This window comes from Manis javanica, chromosome 7 (genome assembly GCF_040802235.1).
Source record: "Manis javanica isolate MJ-LG chromosome 7, MJ_LKY, whole genome shotgun sequence".
Taxonomy (NCBI): Eukaryota; Metazoa; Chordata; class Mammalia; order Pholidota; family Manidae; genus Manis; species Manis javanica.
Window position 1 is genome coordinate 8,898,940 of NC_133162.1, and position 21,759 is coordinate 8,920,698.

The window sequence follows — 21,759 nt, forward strand, 5'->3', positions numbered from 1 at the left end:
TTAAATATTTCTTATAGGCAAATAATTCCAAAAGCAAAATTATAAAAGCCCTTTTGAAATTTATAGCAAAACAGATAAGCTTTAACACAGAATGGGCTGAGTTTTAATATGTTTGATGCGATAAGGAGTAGAACTTCTAAAAATAAGATTAGGTCCAAGATGAACTTAAAATAGTCCTGACCATCAGCATCTAATGTTGGCATCATCCCACAAGAGCAGGTTACATTTCAGGCTGGTTGGACTCAATTGCCGAGCAAAATGAGTGTGCACCTACTACATGCAGGACTGGGTTCTAGTATGTTGAGAGTCTGCCGGAGTTGACAAAGTGCTGAGTTGATTTCTTTATTTTCTTACATAAAACTTCCATTTCCTTTTGGGAATCTCGCTTTCTGATTGCCTTCCCTCGTCATCTCTGGGCTGGGTCAGTACATCTCCAATTCTGAAGATACTGAAGTAAGATGAGTTGTGAGGAGGAAAAGCATTATCGGCTGCTCTTCCCACCCAAACGATGTTCTGGAATTCACAGGATTTGCTAATTGGAAGAATACCTAGGCATTTAGCAGACAATGTGTCTGGCACTGGGCTAGGCACTATAGCCCACCATGTGCTCTTGAGCCATCCTGCCCTGAAGCTCACTGTGTATTATTGTGAATTAGAAAGCTGGTACTTTAGAACTGCAAATAGTCAAGAGGACAGGTGTGTAGGAAATCCCCTGGAGTGGACAGAAGAGCTAGCACCTGGCCTCTCACCTTCTCAGTCCACCTCACCCAGGGAGGAGCCTCCCTATTCAGAGAGCCCCCCAGTATACCTAATCCTACCTGTCTCCAGACACTGGCTCTAGAAGTGCTCCAGGGACCAGCAGGCTCAGCCTCCCCTGTGACTTGTGCAAATTCTGTGTCACCCGGACTCCCTGAGTCCCACTGCGGGGCAGGAGGGAGCCCGGCATCTGTGTTATAACCAGCTTGCACACTCAAGTTTGAGAACCATGAAGTTATTTGTGTGACTGAATTCTTGATCTAACATCACAGTTTCAATACACAGAGGTTACCTTTGACTCTGGGGAACCCTGTACAGGGACTCTTTTCCCAAAAAGTCATAAATAGCCCTTGTAACGGATCTGCAAGTGGGTGAGGGTACTTTGAAGCCAGACAGCCTCTGTTTAAATCCTAGCTCTGCCATTTCCCAGCTGCACCTCCTGGCCTGGGCATCCCGAAACCTCGAAGCCAGATCCCGACCTGCTAACAGAGGAAACACCCTATAGGGAAATGGGAATCAGCCCTTCACAGGTTTCAGCACGATACCTGCTACAAGCCACCCTAACTACCAATAACCGTTTGGTAAATGAAGGTTTACGACCACTGGGTTCTCTTATAAGGGCAGTCCTGGTGCCGGCATTCATCCCAAGCCTCAGAGCAAACACGGCTATGAAGGCCCCTTTTCAGTGAGCCAGCTTCCCTGCCAGGACAGGGCCCATACTCAGTTTCTGAACCAAACCCACCAAACCTAATTTTCCCTCAGAGGGTGAGTGGCCTCTCCTCCTCTTTCTGGGCAGTCCTGGACAGCCAAACCAGGCGAAGCCTCTGCTGTCTCCTGCTGGGGAGATGGTGGCTTTGGTGACCCTCTGTTCCCTCTGGATTCAGTCTGACTGAAAAATGACAAGGGAACATGGGGGGTAAAAGGGTTTATACCCAACTCGACTCTTACGGTAGCAGATTAAGTGCTAGAATCCCGTCCGCCTCAAGGCAAGTCCACAGGCAGCAACCTGGTCTCTACCTCCGGACCCCTCTGCACACCCCCCTGGGTGGGGCTCTTTATATAGAGTCAGTAATAGCCCATAACCCACAGGTGTACAATCCTGAGCCTGTGAGCGTTGCACGTGAACAGTGGGCGAGCAGACCAGGGTCAGGTGAGAATCCTGGCTGTCGAACTTCCCTTTTCCCTATGGGGAGAAAGACCCCTTTCCTTAAGGCAAGCCCAGCGTGAATAAACTGTCCCGGCTGCCTTTCTTTTCCCTTTGCCTGCTGAGAAGTTCTTTGACTGTAGATTCATATACTAAAGCATAAATAACACTTTCAAGATTCTCACCTTAAACAGGCAAACTGCTGTCCATTAGTCTGTCCCATGTACTCTAGCTGTGCTGTGATAGTAGTACACAGACATGTATTATCTGCCTTTAATGGGATGTGTGCAGAAATCGAGAGCTGGCATTTAGAAGCAAGCAAGCAGGTGTACCATTTTGATGTTGCTGTGACGTACAGATGCATGGCCCAAGGAGTATTTTTCAAGAGTCTATTTTTCTAGTCACTCCTTCCTCATCATATTTTATAAAAGTGTCAGTCTAAGATGGATTTGGGGGAAAGATAAAACTGGTCCTACCATAGATAAGCATTGCCTCTGAAGGCCTTTGAGAGACTCTGGGATCAAAAACATTTGGGATTTTTGAGGACTGGCTATCAACTTCCAGAAGGAGATGAACTTGCTTAAAAAAATTGTCTTGGGCTCTCCCCTACCACCACCCCTTGTAGTACTTACACATTCTGAAATTCTAGAATGACTCAGAACATCCTGGTCTGAGAAAGTTGTTCAGAGGAAAACTTACAGTGATGCTAAGACCCTTTGTGAGAAGATGTTCCTAAATACTGGGTGACCAGGAAGAACTTTCCAAAGTATCCTTAATACCTGATGTAGGAGCAAGCCTGAGAAGGGAGAGTCAGCCAGTGGCAAGGACCAAAAGATGCAACCTGTCACAGTGCTATGAAACACGCTAAGGAGGGGAAGGTAGGAAGAGAAAGACCCCCCAGGAGAAACACCCCTTGCTTCCTCCTCCTCCCACGCCCTGAAATGAGTAAACTGAAATGTGGCAGGAAAACCAGACTGGCTCTTCCAGACCTTTCCACTGACCCTCACTCAGGCCATTGCAATGGGAAATCACTTCATGAGCATCCTGTGCCTTTGCCCTGCGGCCAGCTTCTGAATGTTCCAGCCCAGTGAGCAGTGGACCTAGGTGTGCAGCATTGGTGCAGCGGGAAGAAAGTATGAGGCAGAGGCACCAGGAGGGGTTCTGGGAAGCCACCACGATGGGGTGACCTGGAGCTGACACCTGGCTGATAAGCAGAGGCCAGCTGTGTGGGGACCTGTAAGGACTGTCTAGGCAGAGGGGCAGGAAGTATGAGGGCTCAGAGCAGGGGAAGGAGTCAATGTGTTTAAGCCAGAGGAAGAAGCCTAGTGCGGTGGGCATGTGGAGCAAGAGAGAGCCTAACCTGAGGTCCAGGAGGCAAAGGTGGGACCCCCTGGATCTCATTGACTAAGGTGAGGTGTTGAGATTGCATTCATGGTATTCAGTTAGGGTGGTCAGGTAACATACTGTTAAATTTGAATTGCAGATTAGTTTGGGGACATGCTTATACTAAAAAAAATTATACATGTTTTATCTAGAATTCAAATTGAACTGGGTATCCTGTATTTTTATTTGCTGTATCTATTTCCAAGTCCTATTTGCAATGCAGTCGAGGGGTTTGAAGCCATGGAGTGAAGATCTGATCTGGTTTATGCAATGTGGGGCTGTTTGGCCTGCTGTGCGGAGTGTGGGCTGTTGCGCGACAGCAGGACAAGTAGGAGTTGAATAGATGAGGAGAGCAAAGAGGCGCTTGACCAGGCTGGTCGCTGGGGAGCACAGCCAAGCAGGTGAGTGTAGAGTCACAGTAGATGAGGCCACCAGGGCACAGGGCACTCCTGCCTTCAGCTGCAGCCCTGCAGGGCTAACAAAACTCTCGGAAATGCCTGCAGCATGAGACACCTTGTGACATCCATCATCTCGCCTGGCCACTATGTTTGGTAGCTCTCCAGGTGGACTCAGAGAGTGTGTGGCAGAGAGGAAGATGAATTCTCAGAGCATCATACATGAGTTTCAGTGACTAAGCCACATCACAAAACAAGAAGTGTGGTCACACCTGTGCAGGGAGAGGAGGGGTGGCTGTGAAACAGGTCCTTGGACCATCTTGGAAACCGCTGTCATGGAGAGAGACTTTGATGGCTGCCAGCAGGCAGGCTGTGCAGTGACCCAGCGGTGCTAAGGCCTCATCAGAGGAAGGCCCCTTCCCTCCCCACCAAAGAGCTCCTGCAAACAGAGGTCTGCAGGCTGACACCTTGCTGGCTCCCCAGGCACTCCCATCACTCTGGCTCTGGCTACATTATAGCAAATCCATTTGCCCAAGACTTTACATTTACATATCATCTTGTATGAGTTTCCTCTAGCTGCTGTAACAAATTATACAAATTACTAAGACAACACTCATTTATCCTCTGACAGTTCTGGAGGTCGGAAGTCCGTAAGCAATTTCACAGGGCTAAAGTTAAGGTGTCCACAGGGCTGGTTCCTTCTCAGGGCTCTAGGGGAGAATCTGTCCCTTGCTTCCTGGAGCTTCTAGAGACTGCTGGTATTCTCCAACTTGTGGCTATATCACTCCAATCTCTGCTTTTATAGTCTCATTGCCTTCCACTTCTCAGATCTGCTGCCTCCCTTCAAGGGACCCTGTGATTACATTAGGCTCACCTACATAATTCAGGATCATCTGCATCTCCAAATTCTTAACTCAATCATGTTTGCAATGTACCTTTTGAAATAGAAGTAACATTCACAGGCTCCGGGGATCAGGGTCTGCTCCTTTTCTGTGCATGATTTCTGTGCCCTAACAGGCCCAAGGAGGACTTGGTTCCAATTTCTTTCTTTCAAGGGTTAGGAGTTGAGTGTCTGAGCATAAAGGGAACACCTGCAGACTGTCCTAGTTCAAGGAGTGACCCACATTAGAAGAAAGAGCTAAGCAGGCCACAGCTGGGCCCTGGTCTTTAGGGCAGTTCAAGAGTTGCTCACACAGCACATGCACACATAGTTTGGTAGATGATTTTCTCAATTAACCCATGAGTTAATAAACTTTGCCATTACTTAAGAAGATGTCCCATATCCCAGGACCTTCAGCCTTAATTCAATATCCAGGAAAAGGGGAAAGAACTGGGGACTCATCTCTCTGGTACTGAGCCAAGGGAAAAAAAGACTCCAGAGCAACAGCATTTTGGATTCAATATTGAGTTGGTGTTGGAGGGGAACAGCAAGTATTGTTCACTCCCTGGGCATCTCAAGGGCACATACAGGAAGAGTAACACCTGCCTGGAATGAAACGTGCTCAGGCCGTGGTAAGACAGAAGCTGACTCATGCAGAGCTCGTTGGGCTAGCCAAGCAGTTGGCCTTGCTGTTCAGTGATGCAGAGATTAAAGAGAACTTAATCACTGTGTTCAAGACTCACCGAGCCCTCTCTGGCGGACACATGACGACTCCCTTGCTGCCAGCTGCTGTCCCAGTCCAACTGGCATGATGCCTGGCTGCCTGCTCGTTTTTACGATGCTGCACCAAAATGTTCCCTCTCCATCAGGGAGACCAGGAATACATCAGGCCCCTTTGTTTGGGTGAGAAATGGCTCAGGGGGAGGTTTTTCTGAGTGGCCAAGAAATTAGGGACTCCTATTCAGTGAAATAAAGAGTGAAGCTACCTTTACTGGACCTCACATCAGCTCTGAGAGTGGATTGACCTGCCTCTCAAGTGTGCCAGCAGGTAGCTGGTGAGAGGTGACTGGGACCTAGGGAAGCAGAAAGGCTCATTGTGACTGGCGGGAAGATAAATTGTAACATCCATTTTAGAGAGCAATTTAACAATATCAATTAAGGTTGCACATGCCTTAGGACCCATCTATCTCATATTACAATATATTTAAAATTTGGACAGTTTGGCAGCATAGGAGGGTTTAGGATGTAAACCACTGTGCAGATCGTTATACTTTTAGAAATATTTTTTTCTAATTAAGATTATACTCAGGAAATCTGGCTGCTAGAATTCTTCAACAATAACTTCTCAATGATTGCACAGTGTATAGAGGGACCATATTCTGTCTAATCCTGATGTTGGACATCTGATAGCATGTTGATGTTTTGTATTATAAACAAGGCTGCAAGGGACACTTTTGTAACTAAATCATTGTTTTTTTTCCTGCATTTTTATTGGTATAAATACCTAAACTGGATTTACTTAATCAGAAGGTATGTATTTCAGTATCTATTACTGGGTAACAAACTGCCCCAAAACTTAATGGCTTAAAACAAAAATTATTTCTTACAATTCTGAGGGTTGGCTGGAGAAATTCTTCACAGCATGATTCCCTTCTGGGGTCACTCACAGTGGAGGGTCCAATGGGCCGAAAGGTTCCAGGTGGTTTATTCACATATCTGGTTGGCAGTTGGTGCTGGCAGCCAACTGGGACCCTGGGTCCTCCTCCGCACGGCCTCTCAGCCTCCAGAGGCTAGTCTGGACTGTTGCATGGCGTGTCCCAGGGACCCAGGAGGGTAAGAGTGGAAGCGGCAAGGCCTCTTGCCTCCAGACTGCCAAACTCCCACGGTATTACTCCTGCCACATTCTATTGGCCGAAGCAGGCCTCAGGGGCAGCCCAGGCACAAGAGGGTGGAGAGACAGACCCCATATCTGACTGGGTAGAGCAGCAGGGCCAAAGGGCACAGACACAGGGAGGGGGCATTCACTGAGGCCATTATTATAATGATCTACCACAGGGGTTTACATCCTAAACCCTTTTCTACCAAATTGTTCTCAGAAAGGTGGTAACAATTTATATTGCCACCTGCCAGTGTCTTGTAGGGATATTTATTTTTCAACAAACTGGTGCACCCACTTCTGGAAGAGTTCATACAATACGTGATAGGAGAGGAGCTTTCTGCTCCTAAGCGGCCATAGTCATACCCCTGAGGACCCGGCAGCACCACTGACATTCATGCAGGGCAGTTAAGGGGCGGTCATTGCCTTTGATGGAGGTCGTGGGGGGGCAGAGGCTGAGTTCTTGTTCCTTCCCGACTGTCCTCTCATCACCACTTCATGGTCACCAGTCCTGCCTGAGCCCCCCGCTTCTCCCCAGACCACCACAAAAGCCTCTTAGATGTGCTCGTCCCCACTCTGCCTGCCCCCCACTCCCTTTGCATCATCAAGAAAGAATGACTTCTTCAAAATGCAAATTTCACTAGTTAGGCCCAGGCTTAAAATTCTTCAATACTCCTGGCTGTTCTTGAGAAAGAGACCAAAATCCCTCCCACGGCTTCTAGGTCCCTCCGTCCACCCCACCCCCCGCGGCTCCAGCCACCCTCTGCGGGCTCTGGCTGCTTGTCCTCCAGGACTTCCAACAGAGCCAGGCTGCTCTGCATGTGTGGTTGTCTGGGCTTGACTCTTTTCCCAAACCCCCAACTCCTCCTCTTTTGATGTAACAGCTTTATTGAGATACATCATGTATCATGCAGTTCACCCATGTAAGCACACAAGTCAGTGTTTGTTGGCATATTCACAGCTTTGCAATCAGCACCAGGCCATTCTAGAACATTTTCATCATCTCAGACAGGCAGTCCCTTCAGCTGTCATCCCGCATCTGCCCCCCCTCCCCCCAAGCCCTAAGCAATCACTAATCTATTTTTCTCTCTTATATTTTTCTGTTCTATAAACGGAGTCATATAACACCCAGTTGTTCTTGACTGGCGTCTTTCACCCAGTATAATGTTTTCCAGGCTCGGGCGTGCTGTATGTAGTGTGTCAGTGCTGCGAGCCTTTTCAGGGCCAAATAATATTCCACTGTATGGAAAGACCCCATTTGTTCATGCATTCAGCAGTTGGTGGACATCCCACCCTTTGGCTGTTGTGAGTAGTGCTGCTATGAGCATAGGTGGGCAAGTTCCTGTGGGGACACATGCATTACTTCCTCTTGGGTAAACACCTGGTGGACTTGGTGGGTCAGACACAGCTGTACGTTTCATCACTTGAGGACCCACCAGGCTGTTTTCCAAAGTGGCTGAACCATTTCACATTCCTCTCAGCAGCATATGGGGGTTCTGATTTCTCTGCTCAAACCCATTTAAATCCACTCCTACTTCAGCTGTCAACCTAAGCATCACTTCCCTAGGGGAAGGGCACTCCGGGGGCCTCATACCCACCCTTTTTTCCCCTCCCCGGGAGCCTAGGTCAGCTTTCTTTGCTTTCTGTCCTTAAAGAACTAGGCTGCCTCTCCTTGGGACATTTGCTAGTGTAACTCCATCAACCCCCGGTCTCTCCCCACACTGGAGGCTCCATGAGGGCAGGGCCTGTGGTGCTCACCTTTGAAACCCTAACCCTGCCTGAGCCACAGGGGCAGCCCGCTACAAATCTGTGGGATAAATGAATGACTCAGAGAATGAAAGCACAAAGGGCAAATGACTCATTCAAGTCATGCAGTGGAGTGATGGGAGCTGTGGTGCTGTATCCACCCCCCAACGTGGTAGCCACTAGCCCTGTGTGAGCATGGGCACTTGAAATGTGGCTGATGCGAGAGAGAAATCAAGTTGTTCATTGAATTTCATTTTAATCTATTTAAATTTAAATAACCATCAGTACAGGTGGAAGGAGAGGGGTAACAATGGTACCTCAATACTCAGCTGGGTTGGCTTCTCTGGCATTAGAGACTTTCTTTCCCCTAGCACAGCTTCTCCCTGTACCCACCGGGTGGCCTGCACCCGGAAGTCTAGGCAAATGTTTGGGGCGGCTGCAGCCTGAGCCTCAGGCACAGCTTCTAGGTGAAGCCACCACTCCACTGCTCCGGGCTCTGTACACTGGAAGGTTCCAGAACCAGGAAGGATGTGGTCTTTGTTCAGCTGGGTTTTCTTTGTCACCCTGCTCCTTTCACTGGCTTATGGCTATTTAAATTTAAATACATTAAGATGAAATAAAATTAAAAACCCAATTTCTCCATCACACTAGCCACATTTCAAGTGCTCAGTGGCCATACATGGCTGGTGGCTACCACACCAGACAGGTTGGATTCGGGGCATTTCCATTATTAAAGCAAATTCTGTTGGACAGCTTTGCCCCAGGGTTGCCCTCACAGCAGTTTCTCCCAACTCCCTCCCCGCCACCCCAGAATCTGCCCTCCCTCTCCCAGCTCTCAAGGCCTCATGGTCTGTGAGCCGGCCTCCCCCACATTCCTACACCAACCCTCTGTGTGCAAGTGGGCTGCAGAAGTTCTCCACCCAGCCCCTGGGGAGCCCACCCTTCTCCCAGCAGCTCGGCAGGCCTCCGCTCTTCCCCTGCTCAACCTGGCCTTACAAGGGCAAAAACGTCTCCTCCCTGGTACCACGGACACCCCAGTCTCCAGAAAGCAAAACCCTCTAACAAGAAAAAGAGTACTTCTTACTCTTTCTAGTCCATTCTTGTCCTGATGAGCACATGGGAAAATAAGAGGTCATTCTTCTCCAGGTCCTCCTCCCGCTGGTTCACAAGCTCAAACATTCACCGGTTCTTCTCCACTCGCAGCATCAGAGGACTCAGCGACTACACCTGGAAATCTACTGCAAGCACCTAGTTCAACCTTTTGCACTCTGCCTAAGGGCAAGCAGGCCCAGAGGAGGAAAACAGCTTGCCACAAGATCACAGTGTCCATCTTGACCTTCAACAAATACTAAGCAACTTCAGGCAACAAGGGAGGAGTGGGAATAAATTGTATTAAGCTCCTGCTATGCATTAGGTGCTTTACATATTGTATGGCAATTTATTTAACGCTTAGCACCAGTTGTATTGCCAACTTCCAATTAGGCTCTGGGGCTCAGAGAGGTTAAGTGACTTGTCTAAGATTATGCAGCTAGGAAGGGGCAGAGCTAGGACTCAAATCCTCATCTGTTTGACTTTAGGGCCTCAAAGAGTTGGTGTAGGCAGAGCGAAATTCTGGCCATCTCTGTTGGAGGGGAGGGTCTGGGGAGGTGAGCCAGATGTGGGGTGATGGCAGAAGCAAACGGAGAAGTGGTCATGGACACAGCACATAGCATGTTATGTTGACCAGCCCTCATGGTCATTGCCCTGGGCATTGTGACTGAGGGTTTTTTAATTCTAGTCTAAGTTCTCATTTGTAAAAAAGGCTTGCCAAGATCATCTTGAGAATTTTTGTCTCAAGACTTATACTTGAGATTTTGTGCTTATACCATGAACACGCTGGATGTTCGAATGACCGGAGCCTCACCGGGATGTACACAAGTTCACTTTGAACAGCTGGGTGAAGGGGCCTGTGCAAGCTGAGCTTTCAGGTTGCAACTTTCTACCACTAAAATGCTGGTTCCCATTTCTGAGGCTGACCTCGCCCCCTAGTGGAAAGGGGTGGATTCTCTGGCTTAAGGCAAATGGTTCACCCACAGGAGGGGGTCTCCTTCAGGTTCTGTTTCTTTTGTATTATAGGAAATTTGGTTTTAAAAATAAAGTCAGCCAGTGTGGTGAAATAGATTCACAGTTTTGTTGTTGGGTTTTATTCACTGGGTAAGGAAGATAACTGGGTGTGTGGGGTACAGTGGGGAACCTGATTGTAGAATTGGCATTTTCAGACTGGAGTTGACTTTGGATGTGATCACAGACGCCTGCGTCGGGATGTCACCGGAAGCCCATTAAAGCACAGGCTCCTGGGTGCCTCCTAGACTCAAAAGCAGCCTCTCACAGCTGCGGCCCTGGAATCTGCATTTGTACCAGCTCCTGGTTGGTTCTGGTAAAGATTCAGTCCAAGCCCCCTGGACCTGGAAATGCACCTGCTCTCAGCTGAGCTTCATCTGTGTATGGTGTCCCACCAGTCCTCCATATGCAAGGCCCATTTATGTGCCACCTCCTCAGAGAGGCCACTCCCACTATGTCCCAATGCTCTCCTTGGAGTTAAATGCTATTTCACATGCCATAGCACCCTTTGTGGCAGGTCCAGCACCTCCCAGATGCCCAGCACCCTCAAATGCCCAGAATGCCAAATGCCCAGTGCACCCCAAGTGCCCAGCACCCCCCAGAATGCCCCAGATTCTCAGCATGCCTCAAATGCCCAGAATACCCCAGATGCCCAGCATGGCCCAGATGCCCAGTGTACCCCAAATGCCTAGTGCATCCCAGATGCCCAGTACACCCCAGATGCCCAGCACATCTCAGATGCCCAGTGTACCCCAGACAGCTAGTACACCCCAGATGCCCAGCATGAACATGCCTAGCACACCCCACATACCCAGTGTACCCTATATGCCCCATGTACCCCAGATGCCCAGCACACCCAAGATGCCCAGCACATTTCTGCAGAGCATACAGTGGGTGTTCAATAAATACTTGGATTAATCCTAAAATAATTGACCTCTTCTCAGTGGGCCATGGAGGGTAATGGAAACATGCAGGCCCTGTGGCCAGGCCTAAGGCAGCACCCCCTAGCCCAGTTCTGCCCCTCAGAGGAAACTTGGACACATAAACACCTTAGTCTCTGGGGAACAGCTTCCACTTTTACCAGATGTGAAAAGTGTACCTACCTTACACCTACCCCAGAGGGGCCGGAGAAAGTCAGTGAGAGGGTGGGTGTCCAGTGCCAAAGGGGTCAGAGGTGCCTGGTGAGTACCTTCCAACCAGAAATGTCATTCCAGCTCACTGGGACCCAGTCTCCCCCACTGGACAATGAGGAGGTAGAAATGACATCAAAGGGTCCCTCTCCCCGACATCTCAAATCCTTCTGTCTCTTGCACCTTGTAGCGGTTGCTGGTTCTGGAGGCTGGGGAGGCAGCCCAATTCTTCAGATCCTATCCACCCCTTCCAGGGTTGCTTCCTCCTCCATCCCTGGCTGTGGGGTCCCTCACAGTTTACCATTCCCCTTAGGGAGACATTTTGGCATTGCTCCTGCTCCAGCCAGCTGCAGGAGACAAGTTTGCATGTTCCAGATGGCTAAGCTGGGGGCAGTTGTTTCACTGAGAAAGAAGACAATCATTCATGTTTCAGCAGCACCTCCGAACAGCTTCGTCTCTCTCGGACATGTGCAGACTTGGTTTTCAGAAGTTTTGCGTTATCTTCCCTCTCAGCCCACAGGACTGAGGTAGAACACCATGGGCTGCGCTTTCTCTCGCCAGTAACGTGGAGCCCCCATGTGTGCACGGGGGTGAGTCCATGAAGGAGCTGTGACATGCAGTGGTGTCTGAGTGTTCCCAGCCCCGAGCGGGAGGTGCAGGGCTGGTTTCTGCTCTTTCCGCAGAGGAAGAAGCAATGTCCACAGAGGGTAAGTGACAAGCGACTTTTCTGACTGAGCACGAGGAGGGGGCGAGGCAAATACATCATTACCTTCCGCCCCAAACAGTGTGCCCCTCTGTGCTCTCCTCCTGTTTAACTCTTGAGAAAAAAGATAAATCATGTTCTAAGGAAGAGTGCGCTGCATAATCCCATTTTGAATGGGGAGAAAACTTGAAGTGCACCTAAAAATAATTCCGGAAGTTTGCCTGCCAAACTTCTGAGAGATGGGAGGGAGTCCCAGTGGATTTTATTTTCTTCTTTCTATTTTCTCATTTTTCTTCTACAAGCCTGGATTGTTACATAGAAGAAACATTTTGTGCTTTGGAAAGTGAAATGCTCATGCTTATTTGAAAAAAACAACAGCTCCCTATGGAAACATGGAGGAATCTCTTACAGATGTTATTGAACAAAAGAATTCAGGCACAAAAGAGTGCACGCTGTGTGAATCTGTTTATTAAATATGCAGACTAAATGGCCTAACTAATTGTTGACAATGGTCGTCAGGTAGTGTTTACCGGTGGAGGGGTAGCGACGGGGCAGCACTTGATGCTCACAGGTGGAGCACACTGTCACTGCTGGTGCTCCCATCACAGTGCTCCTGAGGGTGCAACACGTTAGGGCTGGACCAGGGGTGCTTTGGAACCAGTGATGGCAAGTGGACTCAGGTCTGGTACTCCCCATCCTCAAAAGTACAAATGCAGGTGCTGTGGTCTGAATGTGTCTCCTCAGAATTCATGTTGAAACCTAACCCCCAAAGGTGATGGCATTAGGGGTGGAGCCTCTCGAATGGGATTAGAGTCCTTACAAAAGAGGCCCCAGAGAGCTTCCTGGTGCCCCCCACCATGTGAGGACACAGCGAGAAAACACCTGTCTACACACCAAAGAGGGCTCTCATCAGGCATCTGAATCCACCACCATCTTGTTCTTGGGCTCCAGCCTCCAGAACCATAATAAATTTGTGTTCTTTATAAACCACCCCAGTCTGAGGTATTTTGTTATAGCATCCCAAATGTACTAAGACAGTGGGCAAAAGTTCTAATGAGACCATTTGAACCAAGAAACTCAGCTGAATAGTTGAGTAGTCCCCTTCATATCATTTTATTTTCTTTTATGCAGACTGGTGACAGAAAAAAAAATCCTGTAGATTCTTCTGGAACTGTCAAGATACTGGGAAGATGAATGAGAAACTTGCATAGACTGGGATACCCACAGTTTGGACTTTTAACACCTAAAAGGTGAAACAAAGCAAAGCAAATGGAACTTTCAGGATAAACACAGTTGTCTTCTGGAAGGGGGATGAAGAAGGCCTGACAGTGTGTAAGGCAGTCATTCCCAGCTCTGCCTGCGTGTCCAAATCATGGAGGGAAGGTCTTTAAAATAAACCTTTAAAAATTGAAGTACAACTTCAATACAATAAAGTGCAAAAATGTTGAGGGTACAGCTTGATCAGTTTCACAAATAAGCTCTCCTATGTGACTGCCACCTGATCACAATCAAGAACATTCCAAACACCTCAGAAATCGCCCTCATTTTCCCTGTCAGTCAGCATCGTGCCTCCCCTACTTCCACCTCCCCCAAGGAAACTGATGCTTTGATTCCCACTGTCACAGCGATCAGCTTGGGAAGCTTTAGAAAAGACTGATGCCTGGGCCCCGTTGCAGAATATCCTGCCTCACCATCTGGGTAGAGCTCAGGCCTAGGGACTTTGCAAAGGGCCAAGCGACTCTCTGTGCAGCCAAGGCTGAGAACCTTTCATTGGTTTAAGGCCAGGTCCCATTACCTGTGGGGCAGCAAGGGACACCCCGGACATCTTTGATGTCACAGACCAGAGGCCCTCCTAGGACCACAGACAGGCTCTTGGCAATTTTTGGACTTTGGCTGTTAGGAGCCAGGCTGGGTGCTGAGCACACCTAGATGCTGGTATGGCCCTCTGAGGCAGATGGGCCAGGCCATGAATTTTGGTGGACCTGGCGGGTGATGTTCAGGCAACGGTGGAGGTGGTGGTGACAAATACATCTCTCCTCCCAGAAATGTACCTTTGACATTGATAACATGGATCTGGTGTGACCCAAATCAGGCAGCCTGGTTTGGTTTATAGTTTTCAGGATCCCCAGCTTTTCATTCTGGGAGGGTTCTCTTCAGCATTATTGGGGGAGTTGGGCTAATCCTTAGGAGAAAGCTTCCCCCAGAGATCATAAAGCCATTGATCAGTGATCCCCAGCAGGGGTGGACGAGAGAAAGAGCAAAAAGGAAATAAAAGAGAAAAGACAAGGCAAAGGCACTGACACGGCTCTTGCGGGATGGCTTGACGAACCCGAACTTCTGTGTGATCTGGCTCGTCCCGAACTCCTGCCACCTGCTGTCCACCAGGGCCTGGGCTCTGATCTCGTATGTCACCAAGCGTTCTGCTCTCAGGCTAATGGGCCCTTGCTCGCAGGCCGAGGAGGGACACTCCAAGTCCGTGTGCTTTACTCTCTGCAAGAAGAATGACCTGCCTTAGGGAGAACTGAAACTGGGGTGATCCAGAGTTAGAGAATCCGGGTTCCTGGCACACTGACCACCCCCCCTGTGTAATGTGTGCAGAGAGCAAGAAGGCATTTCCCCATGGCCCCATTTCCTGAGCACTGCTGCCGCGTCACTTGGCATTTGTGCCCTCACCATATGCAAACCACTGGCCAATGGACTGGGGTTTGGCCCACCCAGAAAAACATGCCAGTAAGTCGAGCTGTATTGAACTGGAACGGCTCCACTATTGCTTTGCCAGAGCTTAAAAACCAACATAGTATTCATATGAGCATTTGGTCTGGTGCTGTCACATAATTCATCTCTTCCATCCAGCAAAATCCATTATGTGGGCAAAAGCCTGAATCACTGAAAACTAAGAACGAAGAGACGTGGTCAAGGCAGAGATGTGATTTGCTCAAGAGCCCATAGTGAGGTGGTGGCAAAGCTGGGGCTAAAACTCAGGCTCTTCACTCATGCATTTACCCATGTGTCCATTCATGGCACAAGCACACTTCCCTACGTTCCAGGTATTGCGGTTGGCACTGACAATGAAAAGATTAGTAAGTTATGATTTCCCAAAGACCTCTAACAACCAGAGAGGTAGGTCCTACTACCTTCTCCGTCGAAAAGGTCCGGAAACTGCACCCGGGGAGGTTCATAGGCTTGCCAAGGTCATCCGGCTCACCAGACTCGGCACTCTCCCGCCCTGACTTCTCCAGCGTCCTGCCCACTGCCCCCTGCTTTGCCACTCTACGCAAGACCATTCCCTCTCCCTGCGGCCCCTCCCATTACCCCCATGGAAGAATGACCATCTGCAAAGCTGCACCCACTATGTTGCCACTGAAGATGAATGGAGCCCCAGATGCGGATTCAGAGTCCAGAATTTAACCCCAGCTTTGCCAACAAGGTCATATGAACATGAAGATACTCACTTTTGAGATTCTTGTCTGTTAAATGAGCCAACAACCTCCTAAGGTTGTTGCAAAAATCAAATGATATCACATCTATGAGAGTGTGATTAGCACCAGACTTACAACATATTCCATATTATCAACTAATGATTAACCAATTATTGTTAATTTAGTATAAATTGACTCAGAATCTCAAAGACTATTTCAGAGACGTGCCTTTCCTGTGTTCTGTCCTTCTTACCTGCATGTAAAAACTGTAAGAGGTAGTGTCATGTTTGAGTCCCTTTATTTCAAAGAAGAATCCGTATATGGCAATCATTTCTGAATAAGTTGTATACTCCTAAATTGGGAAAGATAAACAACAACGTAACAGGGGAAAAAAACCTTGAGTATTCAAAGGAAAGAGGGCAAAGCAACACAAATTCTAGCTATAACAGAAGTGGCTCATTTGCCAAGCATAGGAAAACTCCTGCCACCTGCTGTCCACACCTAGATGCTGGTATGGCCTTCTGAGGCAGATGGGCCTGGCCGTAAATTTTGGCGGAACTGGGGGGTAATGTTCAGGCAACAGTGACTTTACAGATCCTACCGGTTAGCTATTATTCACTCCATGTGCCCTTTAGTGGGGAGAAGAATGAGTTAGGTATGTTCTCAGATGGCCTGTGGTCTGCAGACCTTTGAAACAATGCATTTTGCCCTAATCCGATGGGCCTCAGAGACGCCCCATACTCCTGGTATTGCAGGTGTCCTGCCCCTGTGGTCTGCACTCTGTGCACTGAGGCAGGTCTCTGCAAGCAAGGGGTGGACCCAGCCCATCCAGGCCAGACCCAGAGCGGAGAGTCTGATGATAGATTCAGGGCCCCAACTCCCTGAAACATGAATTCTTTTGAGATCACTACTGGGGTGGCTCTAAAGAAGCTGGAGAGCCATGATTTCTTGGAGCAGCGTGCCTGTCACAGGGAACCCAAGTCAGCACAGCTGCCAATTCTGGATGCCCCCTGGTGACTGAGACCCGGATGCTTTGCCATCCAACCCTCCAAGCCTCTGCTGCTTTGATTCTGGGGCCCATCAAAACAGCTGTCCAGACTAGGTTCACCCTCCTAACCATAAACATGGGCTTCGAGTGGAATATTTCATTGAGCCGTTGGCAGCTTCCGATGTTTGTGTGGAAGAGCATGACCAGCTCATCCCAGTTTGCCCAGGCTTTTCCTGGTTTTAGAACAGAAAGTCCTGCATCCCAGGGAAACAACCTCATCCCTGGAAAACAGGGACAGTTGGTTACCCTCAAGGGGAAATTGTGAACATGCACATTAGTTAATGAATGGCTTGTCCCAGGCTCCTGTCTTGTGATTTTATTTGCTTGGGGGTGGTGAGCATGCAGAAGCGGCACTATGATTTCCTCTTCTGCCCTGACCTTGTGTGACCAGAGGTAAGAAGTGACAGTACAAATGTCCTTAAGCAAGCATGGAAGGGGATGGATGGTTCCTCCCCTTCCTTGGGCTGAGGGGTCAGTACCTTGTTAAAGAGCAGCCCAAATCTCACAGACTGGGTGGTAAGATCTTTCACATGGGCCATGTCACCCCCATTCTCCAGCTGAAAGGGAAAAGCACACAGCTTACTGGCAGCCTGATCCCCCAGAGGAACACCCCTCATCATCTTCATGTCATTCATTGAGCCCTGCAACCCCCCACTGTACTCAAAATAGAGTTCTGCTCTGGATCCTACATTCAGCCCACAATCCAGTCGGCAGTATTTACTGAAAACCTACTTTATGCCATGTACTACGCTTAATGCTTTCAGAGGATGCAAGGATGAGAATAAGGAAAATGCCCCAGTCTTACTGGGGAAACAAAATTTGTGCATAAGTAGCCCCATCACTAGGCAGAGGATGATCATGGTCGCAAAGTCAAGAGCAAGTATGATGTCACATGGCAGCTCCATGGCATTGGCAGCAGGGGGCAAAAGGAAGGAGGTGAGTGAGGGAAGGACACCAAGAAGGCGGTGGGGGCTTCCCGAGGCTGTCAGCCCCAGGCACGTCTCCCTTCCCCACTCGGTTCTGTCATGGCACAGCTGTGGCTTAGGCCTCAGAGAAGCATGGATGCATGGAGTCGTTCACTGCAGTGCGGGGGGCACAGAGCACTGTGGTTTCCCCATTACAATAGGTATTTGTTGAGCTGAACTGAATTTCAACTAGTGACTCATGAATCTTCATAACTCAAACACTGCCCTATTTCATCTCTAAAAATGCGAGATTAGAAACCCGTAAGAAGTACAACAGTTTGCATACACAATTCACAAAGGGGGGAAATGTCATATGGAAAAATATTCATATTTACTACTAATAAAGGAAATGCATATTAAACAATGAGATGCTGTTGTTTGCTTCTCAATTAACAAAAGTGATCTGAAATGAAAATACCTAACATTGTTGAGCGTGCCAGTGAGACACACTCATTTATTACTTGGGGGAAGAGTAATTTGGTCCCAAATTTGTTAATATATATCAAGAACAAAAGTGCACATTTCTTTTTGATCCAGTTGAGAATCTCTTAAAAGGAAATAATTCTAAGTATAGTAAAATAAATGATTGTGGGCAAATACTTGTGCATCATACAGTCACTTATAATAGTTAACCATTATTAGCCGCGCAGTTTTCCATGATAACAGGAAAGCAAAGCAGCATTGTTTATAGCGCTTCCTCTTGGAGGAAGAGCTTGCTGCCATTTCTATGGCGACAGGAGACACGTTCACTAAAGTGTATCCCACAGAAAAGACAATCAAATCAATGAGGTGGTGGCAGTATTGTCTTTGGTGGTGAGCCTGAGGGTATATCATTTCCTTCTTTCAATTTCTCTGCATTTTGAAGTTTTTTGATGATGAGCACTTATTACATTTGTGTCTGTCGGGACTCAGTTTGGGGGGCTGTTTGGCTAATGCTCCCTGACCCCATCTGACCCTCTAGGTTGATAATGCGTTGCTCCAGGCACCTGGGTTCCAAGCTGGCCTCCTCCCTTCACCCCTCCAGGCTTAGCTCTCCCACTTCCCCTGGTGGGGCAGCCAGATAATCCCAACCTCAAAGGCTGAGGTCTCAAAGGCAAAACACAGCTCCAGAAAAAGCCACATCATTAAAGCAACACATTTCGATAATTGTTTCCATGCTGAGCTGGCAACTCACTGCGTGGTAATGGTTGGCCATAACTCTGACCAGCCAGGACTCCGGGAAGAGGTTAATGTGCTTTAACTCCTCCAGATCTTTGCCTTGGAAGAAACACAAAGGGAACGTTTTTACAGATTTATTCATAACAGAAGCAAAAAGTCTCTTTTACAGAGAGAAAAAGGAATGAACCAGGAGCTGAGGGTTAGAGGACCTTCCCAGGGCCCTGGGATTCCCAAGCTGTGCAGAACCCAGAGGGGACGTCCTGCCCAAGAAGGGAGGTTTGAGATCTAATAATCAGTGTCTGGAATGTCTAGGAGCAACTTGGACAGAACCGCCTAGGCTCCAGCAGCCATTCCTGGGGGTTAGAGCTCCTCATTATAGCTGGGTAACTGGAAATGGCTTTGAAAAAGTTCTCCCATGTCCTTTCAGATGCAAAGATCTCCCTGGGCGGCCACCTGGATGGCCCAGAAGTTCCCTCCTCTTTCTAAGTCGCAGCTGTCTCCCCCTGAGCCCAGAGCATGAGGTTGAGGGGGCTCAAGTCTGGAGACCAGACCCAACAACCTAGAGGGGATGCAACTCTAAGAAGCAGAGTGCACAGGCAGTGGCAATAATGCAGCCCCTGGCATATACCCTTTCACCACTGATAAGCCCTCTCCAGCCATCATTGTATTTCACAGAAGCTCTGATTACCCCCATTTTACAGACAAGGAAACTGAGACCAGGCAGTTATGTGACTTTTCCCAAGTCACACAACTTACAAGTGACAACACCAGATCTCAGCTGATTCCTTTGGAAACATCGGGTGGGGCTTCCCAGGGGCGGCCAGGTCCCCAGCAGCGTTCCCTCGGCTGAACTTCCTGGCTGCAGCTTACCTTTGGTGATGCCATGCAGGTGCAGGCACAGGAAAAGCGGCATCAAGCTCTGGCCGGTGTCCCCATCCAGAAAGGAGCAATTCTTGGGGAAGCTAAGCAGAGGCACAAAGAAGAATGAAAAGGCCTTCAGAAAGCTCCTTCCTGTAATCGACTAAGGCTGGTGAAAGTAAGTCAGAGAGACTAGTGGTTCCCCAGCCGGGGTGCATGGCGCCTGGTTCTTCCTGGCCGGGGGAGGTGTAGGGAAGCAGAGGCCACTGAGACAACCTTTGTGAGGACCAATGCCAGAGATTACGAGACAAATGGCTATACTTCCTTCACCGTCCACCATGGACCTGGGCACATAGAAGGTACCCAACACATACTTGTTAAAGGGCTGATGGGAACATGTGTTACTTTACAGAGGATTGTAAGATACACCTTCTCACTGAGTCTCACAAACTTCTCCTGGAGCATACGTGGTTCCATTTTACAGATGACAAAACAAAGGCTCAGCCAGGATTGAACCCGGGACTTCCAATTCCTCCTGTACACATGCCACTCTTTGAATAAGTGGCCGATTTAGGCACATCAGAAGCACTTTCTGGCAGAATGATAAAGAAGGAACAGCCGCAGGAGTGGTAACCAGTTTTAGCAGCTGGTTTCACACTAGGTTCTATGACAGCATCAATACTAAATTCCAGTTAATTTCCACACAGGAAGGTCAGGGTTGGGTTGAGAAGACGCAGACACATAGACACATACCCACCACTCTTGTTTTGAAACAACTTGCTTCATAAAAAGGTAACTTTTCACAACTGGAGACAGGGGATAGGGGAGCAGGGGTGGGGGTGGGGGGGCTCGGGGTGGTGGTGGTAATTTTTCCAAGTCCCTTTGGAAACGCAGTCATTCCCTAAAGGCAGAATCTGTATGAGACAGCCCAGGGCACTTTTAGATTATTTTTCCATGAATCAAGAGTGATGTCCAAGTCACACCCTGTCGCAGCCAGACTGAACACATCATTGGCCCCCGGTCCTCCCTCTGCGGGAGGTGCCCGCCAACCTGCCTGGGGCCATTGGTTTCCATAGATCTGGGAATTCCTGGGACTCTCCAACGCCTCTCCCTGTCTAGGGTCCCAGGAGATAGTGTAGGGATGCTGAGGTGTTGTGGGAGGGGCGTGGGTACAAGACCAGTTGAGTTGATGCAATTCAGTGATTATTGATTAGAACCCACTGGTGCCTGTCTCTGAGGGTGCACAGATCAGGCATAAATAAAGGAAGGCTGATACTTTCAGGAGTACAGGGCTGCTGAGCCTGCAACCAGCCCTCCACTGCCCTGGGCAGGCAGAGCCATGCCAGTGCCCTGATAGCATTGCTATCTTAGCTGGACAGGTAACACTCACTTGCTTTCTCCCCTGCCTCTTAGCGCTTATCTGAGGAACAAGCTAGGGGGCATCATGGCCGATGCAGTTGTCAAGGAGGGAAGAAGGTGCAGAGCCGGCTCGGTCCCAGCCCAGCTCAGTCCCAGCCAGGCCCTGAGAAGTGAGCACCTGCTGGCGCTGCAGGGTGAGTACAGTTTCAGCCCAGGAGGGAAAGCGCAGTCTAGAGGATGGCATTTCCCCTCCAACTCAGAAGCCCCCAGGTGCCCACTGCCCAGCCCCGTGGTAAGTCTGCTGGGAGAGCAGGAGAGCGCCATGGCTCCTGATCGTCCCTGCAAGCGGCCCTCGGCCTGACAGGCCATCAGCCAGGACCTCTCTGGACAGACCTTCCCGCCCAGGTGATTCAGAAGGAGCTCTGGCAAGACAGGCCAGTGGACTGTAAGACCCCTTCGGGTCACAGGGAGGGGGCACTGATGGTGGCTGACTTTCTTTGGTGAGCTTGGACCCTGCAGTCTTACAGACCAGGTTCCAGTCCTGGGCCAGCCAGCCATCATTCATGCGGCTGGGCCACCCTGGGCTTCATCTCCTCTATCAAGTGGGGACAAAGCCACATGGGCCTCCCTGGGTAGTTGGGAGGAATAGTGGTGACAGCGCTTGGGAGGTGGCTGGCACAGGTGCTGGTACCCATGAGTACTCAACACATCATATGCCCGCCATTGTCCTCTCATTCCAGGGGAAGGCACATGGACTCAAGCTGGTCAAGAGCATGGAATTGTCCTTGGTGGCATTCATTACCACCACCACCCTCTGAACCATCCAAGCCATGGGCCAC

At 49.1% G+C, this 21,759-nt stretch overlaps 1 protein-coding gene across 4 annotated transcripts in view; it reads right to left on the bottom strand.

Moving 5' to 3' along the window:
- Window positions 1-12,514: 12,514 nt before the first annotated feature.
- The window catches only part of BTBD16 (BTB domain containing 16), a 42,939-nt gene continuing 33,694 nt past the window's right edge, over window positions 12,515-21,759 (bottom strand). For 2 of the 4 annotated variants that reach the window (XM_073240253.1, XM_073240255.1), the window contains 6 exons: window positions 19,574-19,665; window positions 18,720-18,802; window positions 17,060-17,137; window positions 15,786-15,884; window positions 14,415-14,603; window positions 12,520-13,356 (listed from right to left, as the gene is read on the bottom strand). In XM_073240253.1, the coding sequence (XP_073096354.1) occupies window positions 13,288-13,356; window positions 14,415-14,603; window positions 15,786-15,884; window positions 17,060-17,137; window positions 18,720-18,802; window positions 19,574-19,665 (610 nt within the window). In that variant the 3' untranslated portion in view covers window positions 12,520-13,287. Of the gene's footprint in view, window positions 13,357-14,414; window positions 14,604-15,785; window positions 15,885-17,059; window positions 17,138-18,719; window positions 18,803-19,573; window positions 19,666-21,759 lie in introns of all 4 variants that reach the window. The other 2 variants (XM_073240254.1, XM_073240252.1) reach the window with 2 other exon arrangements.